The sequence below is a fragment of the Podarcis liolepis genome, assembly GCF_965112155.1.
Source record: "Podarcis liolepis genome assembly, chromosome: 12".
Lineage (NCBI taxonomy): Eukaryota > Metazoa > Chordata > Lepidosauria > Squamata > Lacertidae > Podarcis > Podarcis liolepis.
In genome coordinates, this window is record NC_139563.1 from 18,543,246 (window position 1) to 18,554,858 (window position 11,613).

At 42.8% G+C, this 11,613-nt stretch overlaps 1 protein-coding gene across 6 annotated transcripts in view; it reads left to right on the forward strand.

Annotated features, from left to right (window-relative positions):
• PARD3 (par-3 family cell polarity regulator) overlaps positions 1 to 7,780 on the forward strand; it is a 567,261-nt gene extending 559,481 nt beyond the window's left edge. For all 6 annotated transcript variants that reach the window (XM_083466611.1, XM_083466612.1, XM_083466608.1 and 3 more), the window contains one exon: positions 5,751 to 7,780. In XM_083466611.1, coding sequence (XP_083322737.1) covers positions 5,751 to 6,144 — 394 coding nt within the window. In that variant the 3' untranslated portion in view covers positions 6,145 to 7,780. The remainder of the gene's footprint in view (positions 1 to 5,750) is intronic.
• Positions 7,781 to 11,613: the final 3,833 nt, after the last annotated feature.

An 11,613-nucleotide genomic window follows, 5' to 3' on the forward strand; every position in this document is an offset into this window, starting at 1 on the left:
TGGTTGCTGAACAACTCCAGGCACGCCTGCAGGATGCGGACCATTTGGATCCCTTCCAATCAGGGTTCAGGCCTCATCATGGGACTGAAACTGCCTTGGTCGCACTGGTTGATGATCTCCGGCGAGCTAGGGACAAAGGTGAGAGTTGTTTCCTAGTTCTGCTGGATCTCTCAGCGGCCTTTGATACAATCGACCATAACATCCTTCTGGACCGTCTAGAGGGGTTGGGAGCTGGGGGCACTGTTATACAGTGGTTTCGCTCCTTTCTCCTGGGCCGTGTTCAGAAAGTGGTGGTGGGGGATGAGTGTTCAGACCCCTGGGCCCTCACTTGTGGGGTGCCTCAGGGTTCCGTCCTCTCCCCCATGCTTTTTAACATCTATATGAAGCCGCTGGGAGAGATCATCAGGGGGTTTGGACTGGGTGTCCATCAATATGCAGATGATACCCAGCTCTACCTTTCTTTCAAATCAGAACCAGTGAAGGCGGTGAAGGTCCTGTGTGAGTGCCTGGAGGCGGTTGGAGGATGGATGGCGGCTAATGGATTGAAGTTGAATCCTGACAAGACAGAAGTACTGTTCTTGGGGGACAGGGGGCGGGCTGGTGTGGAGGACTCCCTGGTCCTGAATGGGGTAACTGTGCCCCTGAAGGACCAGGTGCGTAGCCTGGGAGTCATTTTGGACTCACAGCTGTCCATGGAGGCACAGGTCAATTCTGTATCCAGGGCAGCTGTTTACCAACTCCACCTGGTACGCAGGCTGAGACCCTACCTGCCCGCTGACTGTTTGGCCAGAGTGGTGCATGCTCTAGTTATCTCCCGCTTGGACTACTGCAATGCGCTCTACGTGGGGCTACCTTTGAAGGTGACTCGGAAACTACAGCTAATCCAGAATGCGGCAGCTAGACTGGTGACTGGGGGCGGCCGCCGAGACCACATAACACCGGTCTTGAAAGACCTACATTGGCTCCCAGTACGTTTCCGAGCACAATTCAAAGTGTTGGTGTTGACCTTTAAAGCCCTAAACGGCTTCGGCCCAGTATACCTGAAGGAGCGTCTCCACCCCCATCATTCTGCCCGGACGCTGAGGTCCAGCGCCGAGGGCCTTCTGGCGGTTCCCTCATTGCGAGAAGCGAAGCTACAGGGAACCAGACAGAGGGCCTTTTCGGTGGTGGCGCCCGCCCTGTGGAATGCCCTCCCATCAGATGTCAAGGTGATGGACAACTACCTGACATTCAGAAAACATCTTAAGGCGGCCCTATTCAGGGAAGCTTTTAATGTATGATATTTTAGTGTTTTTTGGTTTCTGTGGAAGCCGCCCAGAGTGGCTGGGGAAACCCAGCCAGATGGGCGGGGTACAAATAATAAATTATTATTATTATTATTATTATTTTCTAAGTCTCTGAGTGCTCAGCCAGATATTATTGCCTTCTTTGCCCTGCTTGTGGGTGTCCCGGGGCAACTGGTTGAACTGGTTCCACTGTGGGACTAAATGCTGTACCAGATCAACTTTTAGACTGATCCTACAGAGCTTTCCTTGCCTTCTCAATTAAGGGAAGATCACTACTGCATGACTGCATTTTTGCAGTTCCCCAAATTATGTCTATGATAAACTGTAATTTTTTGTCGGAAGAAACATGTAGTGCATTATTATTTCATTTATGAATTACAGGGGACTGTGGAATAACCTTCTGCAGAGCTGCAAAATATATTCTCAGTTCAAGGAAAACTGTTTGTTCAAGGTCTGTGCTACAAAACATCTGTGCACAAACAAATTAATAAGTACTTCAGTCTTTGTTTCCTCGCTTCATGGATAATCTACATTCATGCAGTTATAAATATAAATTGTTTCCAGAATTCATACATTTCTCTGATATCTTCTCATAAAAGTGGTGTTAAAAGAACCCAACCAATCTTGCTTGCCTTATTGCTAACAGGCAGAGTGAATATGGTGTGAATCAGCTTAATCTATTGTCATTTTCAATGTGAAGCTGCTTAAAAGTAACGTTTTCTCGAAGTTGGAGCCTGCTGTTAAAAAGGTTTCTGGGATGCTTTAGAAAGCTTATGTGAACTTAAATAAAAGAGTGAATGATTCACACCATATTCACTCAGAAATCTCATTGTGCAATACGTACTTGTGTTGACAATATGGCCTTTCACTTTGTGTGGATGGAAAGGGAAGTAAAATGGCAATGTCACAAAGCTGCCTGTCCATGTTGCATAACTACCAGTGATAATATAAGGTTTGAGTTATCTTCCACAGGACAAAGCATAATAAATTACCTGTAATTCTCCTTGGCATTATCCAAGGTCCCAGATCTGCCTGGTAGCAGAGCGTCAATATTTCTTTCCTTCTCTTGTGTCAGTAATAGGAAAACTCAGTATCCCTGGAAGAAGAGGCCCTGGGAAATGTAGTTCTCAGGAATCCTGAGTCCAATGGACTCTCTTTTGATTTCTTTTTGTGTTGAAATCCTCTATTATTTGGTGGCTATTTTCTGTTTTATTAACTTCTTTGATATATTGCTGCTCTTAGTAAGTTGCCTTCAGAGTTCCTGATGGACTGACTGGTGAGATAGAAATGTTTTAAATAAATCACTAAATGTTGGGTGACAACACAGAAACATTAGAAGTTCACTCACACAAGAAGTAGTGATGGCCACCAGCCTGGGTGTCTTTAAAGCAGGATTTGGCAAGGCTCTCAGTGACTACTAACCAGGATGCCTGTGTTTTGCCTCTGTTGTCAGAGACAATATGCCTTTGAATGTCCGTTGCTTGGAACCACAGGAGAGGGGAGTGCTGTTGAACTCAGGTCCTGCTTTGGGGTTTCTCACAGGCATCTGGTGGTCCACTGTGTGAACAGGATGCTGGGCTGGATGGACCATTGGCCTGATCTAGCAGTTTCTTTTTATGTTCTTTTGTCTAATTGGTGAGAAAGCAAAGGGGAATCTGATAAACAAGGACCTATCTAGAGCAGGGGTTGTCAGCCTGGTCCCTACTGCCCACTAGTGGGTGTTTCAGGATTCTAGGTAGGCAGTAGGGGGTTCTACGGCACAAGCTGAATCCTCCTTCCATCAAGCACTGGTGGGTGGTAAGGAAATTTTACCATCAAGAAAGATGCATTTGTGGGCGGTTGGTATAAAAAGGTAGACTACCCCTGATCTAGAGTGAGAAGGGGAGGAACTGGTGCAATCCCACTCTGAACTACTCTCTGCTTGTTCTCTCTGGAGGCTTGTCCAGCTCTACATGTTGACGGACTGGGGATTGGTATACTCTCTTTATCTTCTCCACTTTCCCTGCCCTCATCTGAGAGGTAGGCAGAAGAAAAGAGGCTGTCCATGTGCATACATTGGTAGAACCAAGTGGAGCTGCATGCCCCCTATGAAGTCAGCCCTGTTTGCTTGAGGGTCAGGGCTGTTGGTTTCAGGGCAACACTCTTTTGCTTACCTCAAGCCCAAGGAAGCTGGCACTTTAATTCACTTTTGTCTGTCTCCATTTCATCTCCCCCTTCCATCATCTCTGTGTCTTGCTCACGTGCATTAACTCTCTCTCTCTGCACTCTGACTGGCCCCACTCCTGTACACAAAACAAACCCCTTTGTCGTTAATGCATGCACTGTTTATGGTGAGGTTTCACTATCTCAGGCACAATACCGTACAAATAGATAGCATTTCTGCTGCCATTTAAACTCAACAGTGATGGGCCAATGGCCTGTTATAGTCCAAGGCAGCTTCATGTGTTCCATTAGACAGTAATGACAGTCTGAGTTCTGCTCAGCTTGCTTAAATACCACATAGTGGAATGTTCTGATACTACATATATTGGAAACAGTTTTCCTCTGCAGTTGCATGAGCATGCTGGGCTTCGTAAGGCAAAAGACAGACCTTTGGCAATCAGGGTTGGTAAAGCCCTGCATACTAATGTCCCATGTCCAGGTCTATTGCAGAATTATTGTTGAAAGTTGTAATTGCTATTACAGTATTAGCTGTCAGACTGTGAATATTTAGAGTGTAGTGCCTCAAGGAACACATGTAAATTGAAGAATAGCTGGTTACTCTAAGCAAAAGAGACAAGGGGGTAAGTCTACCTGCCAAGCTGGCATCATCATCTGGGATTCCAACGTGATATTGCCTGAAATGTTGCATCACTCCCTGGCAAACTTCTTCTGAAACCAGCAGATTCTTCTGCTATTTGGAGTTGAAAGCTAGGCATTGGGAGAGGGGAAGGGGAGTTTCAATACTGCAGTCTTAACAGAACTAGAAAAGCTTTATCTGGGCGATTGTATTGACATGTGAGAAAATCAGCATTAATAGTTAGGTAAGGAGCCAGAAACTGAAATTCTGGAATACATGTATGAAACACAGAAAGGGTGTGCCTCCACAATGATGAATAAAAGTGATGTGAAAGAAAATGTGCTAAGAGTGTTGACTTAAGCACAGCATATGACAGTATGCAAGTATGCAAAAGGAGACTACTCCTATATATTTGGAGAAAAATCTGTAAGTACCAGTAAAGCTAAAGTCAGCTAACTCTGCTTTAAATCCATTTATTTATTTTCTTTAATTTTATACCCTGCTTTCCTTTCAACAAAAAACAGCTAGTCAGCAGCTAATCAGTATAAGGGAGTCACAAGTAACTTTATTTGGATTGTTGCCATGCTCAGCATTTGGATCTATGGTCAAATCTATTACAAAAGAGAGTGGCCATGTTCAAACACACCATCAGACATGCTTAAGCCCTGCTGGGTTGTGACCCATGTCAAGAAATACAGTATGTCTGCAGCTAAATGCATTGGGTTTCTTGGTGCTATCTTTTGTACAAAACCCCCAACAAACTGCCTTTGCATGTGATTAACTGACCACAATTCTATGTCATATTGATTATGGTTCAGCATTCTTGTTGGACTACACTCAGTTCATCTTTGGATGTGTTGTGTGTGGTTATGTGGAAGAGGACTTCCTTGGTCATAAGTGTGTATAAAGTGGGATTCGTGGAGGGAAATACTATCCTTTTAAGGTTAGGTGTACTAGTCACAGGGCTTTTTTTCAGTGGGAACTCGCCAGAACTGAGTTCTGGCATCTCTCAGGTGGGTGCCATTGCCATTATAAGAGAATACAGGGAGATGTTCATGGTGTGTTCCAGCACCTTTTTCTAGACAAATGGCATTGACTAGTCTCAATGGCTATACAGCACCTCCAGTATCAGAGTCAGTAGACCTTTAAATGCCAGTTCCTATGGATCACAAGTGGGAGAAGAATAGTGTACTCGTGCCTGCTCATGGACTTCCCATAGGCTGCTGTGAGAACAGGATGCTGGGCTGAGCAGGCCTTTGGTCTGAACCGGTAGGTCTCTTCTTGTGTTCTTAAGCCCTTCCTGAAGGATACCCACTTTGATAGACTTCAGAGGGTAAATGATGGCCTGGTGGTTGGTAGGAGGCAAAAGAAGAGACCTTCTGAATTAGATTATGGGGTCATTCAGTCCAGCATCTAGCTTTCCACAGTGGCCAATGGATTACCTTCAGGAATCCCTCCACCCGCAAGCAGATTGGAAGTGATAGACCTTCCTCCAGCAACTACTCTTCAGTAGTAATAGCCAATGTTCAATCTTGATCAGTTGTTTGTTATTCTATGGAGAATGAGTGACTTGACTTAGTTTCTCATACTGAGGCATAAAAAAACTCGAAAAGTTTTCCAGAAATATAACAAGTGTTTTACATAAGTGTAAAGAAGTATAATAAATACCTTGTTCTGATTTTCAGGCAAAGCCGGAAAAATGCAAGCTCTGTGTCTCAAGATTCTTGGGAGCAGAACTATCCTCCGGGCGAAGGTTTCCAAAGTGCAAAAGACAACCCGAGGTATTCCAGCTATCAGGGCTCCAGGAACGGCTACATGGGAGGCCATGGCTTCAACGCCCGGGTAATGCTTGAAACTCAAGAGCTGTTGCGTCAAGAGCAGAGGCGGAAAGAGCAGCAGCTGAAAAAAAAGACATCTTCTGAAGGGTCCAGCAACTATGACTCCTATAAGAAAGTTCAGGACCCAAATTATGCCACTCCCAAAGGTCCTTTCAGACATGATGTACCCCCTTCGCCATCTCAGGTTGCCAGGCTAAACAGATTGCAAGCGCCAGAAAAGGGAAGACCATTTTATTCTTGAGTCGAAGAAAAAGGTCAACGTCCCATGCAATAAAGGAACATTTTCATATGAAGAGACTTGTATGGGGGGGGGGGCTTCTTCTTCTTTTTACAAAAAGGAGGTACTAAGGAATTCTTGTCTGCTTCAGTGCCTTTAGCAATATAGGCAAAGAATCAGAGGGCCTTATGTCTTTGCCATTGTGTCTCAAGTGTTATATCATGGAAGGATTTTCCATCATTTGACAATCATACTCTAGGCAAGTGATGTGTCTTAGTTATCAAGTGTCCTAGCCCAGTTCTGTGCTATCACTGTCTGCTTCACTACATTTTGCTGTCAGGTGTTCAATGCTTCAGTGAGGTCCGGTTCCAACATACATCATTAATTTGTTTTTAATTAAAAGATGCATTGCCATACCTTTGATTAAGGGAAAGGGGTACGTATCACTTGTAAGCAGTAAGGTTGAATGTTCAGTCATGATCTTTAGCCCTTGATGTTTTACAGTTGATAAATATTTAAATGTCTGTCTGCTGAAATGCTGTTTTTCTTTGACTTCACACGTTCACTCTTGAGTCCTATCAGAAAGCTTTATCCTCATTCCTAAGCAAAAAATGTTATGTTTCATATATCCTGGGGACCTTGTTGCATTTGTCTTATACTTTAATCATATATAGGTTATATTATCAGTGAAAACCTTGTATTTATAAGTTAACGTTGCCTAATAATAGTGGAGGGACATTGCTGTTTCATGAAGCATGTAGAATGGTGGAGAGAAAAATATCTCTCTGGTTTGGTTTAACAACTTTGGTGGGGATTTTTAATTATTATATTCCATTACAAAAAAATGAACCCCCAAAATGAATTATAAACACTCCATACATCATAATTTAATTTGTCCTTAATTTTTTTTTGGGGGGGGGGGAATACAGGACAAAATAAATAAAAAATCTATTTTTGCATTTAAAATAGTTTTTTTAAAACCTGTTTTTTGACAATTTGTAAAGCCTTGTGGACAATTTGCTCTGTGCTTCCATGTTACTGTATTTTTACACCTCAGTATCATGGTAAAGATCAACCATAAAGTGGATAATAAAAGAGAATGGGGCGGGGACATTGGTAAGCATTGTCATGAAAAGATGTTGGTGTCCAAAAAATAATGGAAACAAAAAGATTGTTCCAGCAGAGTTATTGTTAATGTGTATATTGGGTATATGAAATTTTCCTTTGCAACAGCTGGTTTTGTGTTTGACGCTCTGAACTTTGATTGTGAAAGAGACATGTGTACACACACATAACTGGATTGCTAAAGTGCCTGCAAATCCTGATGTGAAAGCTCAGCATATCATGCGTAAATGAACAAAAAGAAGTATCAGTTATTGCTTGTGTATTGTTTGCCTTTTTTTATAAAAGACAAAACCCAGTCCATTTTACTTCTGCCTCAACCTTCTTTCAAGAATATATGTGACAATTCAGCACATGCTATATCTTTATGCCTGCTTGTTATTATTTTTTTGTTAATATACTCAAGTGTTAAAAATTTGCTACTAATGTAAGCACAAACATTGAATGACCATGACTCTTTTACGCAGAGACTTTACAACACTGTGTAAAATGGCACTCTCTGTAAATACAGAAATTTAGAATAAAAAGACTGTTTTCATCTTGGTTTCAATATCCTTCTGAAGCTTTCAAAAACTGTAGCCATTACTTGATTTTGAGAGAGAGAAAGAGATTTTCACAGATGTTGTTTTATAATGTTCCTAGTGGTTTGAGCTTCCCTTTCTTAAAAAAATTACAGGCATTTAACTTTTTCTTTCAAAAAAAGAAAAGATTTGTGGGGCCCATTAAGAGTTCCAAAACTGATTCTAAGAAAGAGAAAGTGGTTAATAAATGCTTTTATTTACTTCTATAAGCTCTGTAATTTAAGAGTTTCTGTTCTAAGACAGAACCACCATATTGGATCAATCCCTCTCCCCTCTCCCTCTCTCTCTCTCGGCAGGCTTGTGCAGCCTTCAGCCCTCATGCAATGGCCTTTGGGGGTTTTTTGGGGAGGCACTGTTTGGATCACAACCCAGCTAGGACAGTGTGGTGACATCTTTTATACGCACTGGTGTCTCTACATTTAATTGACAAATCTGTAATCCCAGTCAGGTGACAAGCCTGCCAGTGACGCCACATGATTCCTGAGGTTGTTCATTATCTGCATGAAGGAGTGCTCTGTGGTAGGAATGGATAGGCTTTTGGTCCCAGAGGACTGCTTAACCAACTCTACAGGGGGTCACAAGCCAGTGGTGGGTGTGGCCACCCACACTCTCACATAGACTTGTATGGAGACACAAGCATACACACACACACAAGCACACAACCCTTCCTCATACAGCTCAGCTACAGAGGCATTATTGCCCTTGCTCTACTCAGTGATTGATTCAACCATAGAATTGGAAGGGACCCTCAGGGTCATCTAAGCCAACCCCATGCAATGCTGGAATCTCAACTAAAGCATCCATGACACATGATCATCCAACCTCTGTTGAAAAACCTCCAAGGAAGGAGAACTCCTTCTGATGGAGTCCATTCCACCTTTAAACAGCTCTTGCTGTTTGGTTGGAATCTCCTTTCTTGTAACTCGAATCCATTGGTTCAGGGCCTACACTCCAGAGCAGGAGTAAACAAGTTTGCCCCATCTTCCATGTGACAGCCCTTTAGATATTTGAAGACAGGTATCATATCTCCTCCCAGTCTCTCCTTCTCCAGGCTAAACATGCCCATACAGCAGTATATGTGAAAAGGATCTAGGGATCTTGGTAGACCACAAGCTTAACACAAGTCAGGAGTGTGATGCAGTAGCAAAAAAAAAAAAAAAAAAAAAAAGCTAATGCAATTGTAGGCTGCATCAACAGAAGTATAGTGCCCAGGTCAAGGGAAGTAATAGTCCTACTCTATTCTGCTTTAATCAGACCACACCTGGAATATGTGTCCATTTCTGGGTACAATTTAAGAAGGATGTTGGCAAGCTGAAAGGTGTGCAGAAGAGGGCAACCAAGATGCTAAAAGATCTGGAAACCAATGAGGAATGATTGAGGGCGTTGGGTAAATTTCCCCCCTGCTATCCTATGAGTGTTGGCCCTGTAGCAATGGATTCGAGTTAGAAGCAAATTGCATAATTGCAAAGGACACAAATCGCTGCAAAGGATGGGTACTAGTAGGTAGGCTGACCTTCCAGTAGCACCATGGACCACTCAGTGTCCATTATTTCTGCCAAGAAAGAGAAGGAAAGAAAAGTAAGATATCGACAGCAGAAGAAGCAGAAAAATATTTTTCTCCCTGGTGTTTGTTCAGGTTCTACCCCCCTCCAGAGTTCATGATTCCCCTCCTAATGCAGAGTATTGGCACAAAGGGGATCAAAATGGGGTGGGGGAGAAGAGAGAACATCTGCTTAAAACAGATTGTACAATGCCAGTAATGTTCTGTTTTCCCCATTAACAATATTCATGCTATTTTTCTCCCTTTTGCATTCCTTGTTCACACAGCATCTCCTTTTGAGCAATCCTGCAGTGAAAATCAGTGCTAATCCTTTATTTGCATGACATCACAGCCAGTTGCCATGGCAATCATGTCAGCTTATGTATTCTGACTATACTCCAGGTTCAAGGGAAGGAATGGAGGGGAGAAAGACGGCAAGGTGGATTTTGATTCATAATCTGAAGCTGATGCAGCAAGTAGGTTCTATTTTAGATGCAAATGCAAGAGAGAAGTGAACTCATAATTTTGCCCTCTGCACATCTAATGACCCAGCACCAATCAGCAAGCCGTAAAAATCAGGTAACGTGATAGCGGCAGAATTTGCACGTCTAAGTATGTGTAGATTGGACTAAGGTCCTTTCCAAAATCAAATCATTTATGCAGTGCAGTACAAAATGTGGGATGGAAAATCAGAAAACCCTGATTGAAAAGGAAGTATTGCAGAGATTGGCAGTATCCTGTGAAAGATTTTTAGCATTTGCCATTGTTAAGAGAGTTTCTTATGAGAAAGTCAGATAGTCCCTTAGATCAATAACTTTCTGCTAAGGGAGAATTTGGCTATTTCCCTCCCAGCTTCATCATCATCCTGTGTTCTTGCCAAAGATCACATTTCTCACACTAACTATTTTCAGTCCCAGTGGAGCGTGTAATAATGAGAGGGAGCCACTTTTCATACAAAACTGTCTTTTGTTCTGATTAACAGGTTTGCATACAAAAGCTAATGGTAATTGCACTAGGGAAAGAAGATCCGGAGATATGATATAGAGGAAATACAGCTACAGCTTTGACAGATATAGTATATGAAGACGAGAAGCCTAAAACAGGTTAGTGTGGGCATCCATTCAGACCTCCAGAAGGCAATCATCCCACTTGGCTCCTCCACAGCTCTGAGCCCACTGCACATTGGTCATCTCTGACCCTTCCTACTAATCATATTTTCGTTCTCCAAGTTACAAGCCTCCCAGCATTGGCTGTGTAGCCTCTGAGTTCTGGAGCAGTCCTATTTTCACAATGGTAGCTTCTGCAACTACAAGCCATATGGTACAGCTCACAGTATAAATGTTAAATAGTTAAAATGGACCCACATTCCTTCCTAAGAATCTATTAATATGTGCCACGTCTGCTACAGCATGATTGCCATTTCCGTTAATTTTAGTTTCTATTCCACAGCCTGTAACCAAGAACTGTGTGGGCTAAGAAGATCACAAGGTAAGCTCCCAAACAAATTCTTCCTGAAAGGCGGTCATATGGGCCACATCTGCCATGGTTTCCTATTGCAGTCAATATTACCAGCGCAGAATGGGACCTAATAGGAGTAATGACAACACCACACTGGCATGTGTGAATTGGGTCAAGGGCTGGTCCCAGACATGCCCAAAACAGGAATAATTGAGTGCTTGCGTAGGAGAGCTTGTATCTTTGCTTATTTCACTGAGTTCTTCAACCTTGGGTCCACAGATGTTGTAGGACTTCTACTCTCATCATCCCTGACAAGTTAGTTGGCTGGGGCTGAAGGCAGTTGGGAGTCGAACAATGTCTGGGGACCCAAGGTTGACGAGCTCTGTATAGTAACTAAGGTGGAATCTACACACACATAAAAACCGTTATGAAAATGCTTTTTTAAAAAAGCGTTTCAAAAAAAATAATACATTGAATTTTCCATAAGGCTCACCATCACCATCTGGTGTCACATTGTATATTGCACTTACAACACACTTGCAGCTGCATAGCTGAGTCCAAAGTCTCTTCGACTCATATCCTTGAAATCAATCTGCTCTTTTGAAGAACCAGCTATGCCACTTTGTGAAAAGTGTCCCCAATGAGTTCACAAATGCACATTCTCTGCTTTGCGTTTCCCGACAATTCAACAGGCATGTTTGTGAGTGTCAGGTGATGCGCATGTATTGGTTTTCCTGTCAAACACCACAGCAGCCTCAACACAACTGGAGTCAGGATTCTTAAAGAGATTTG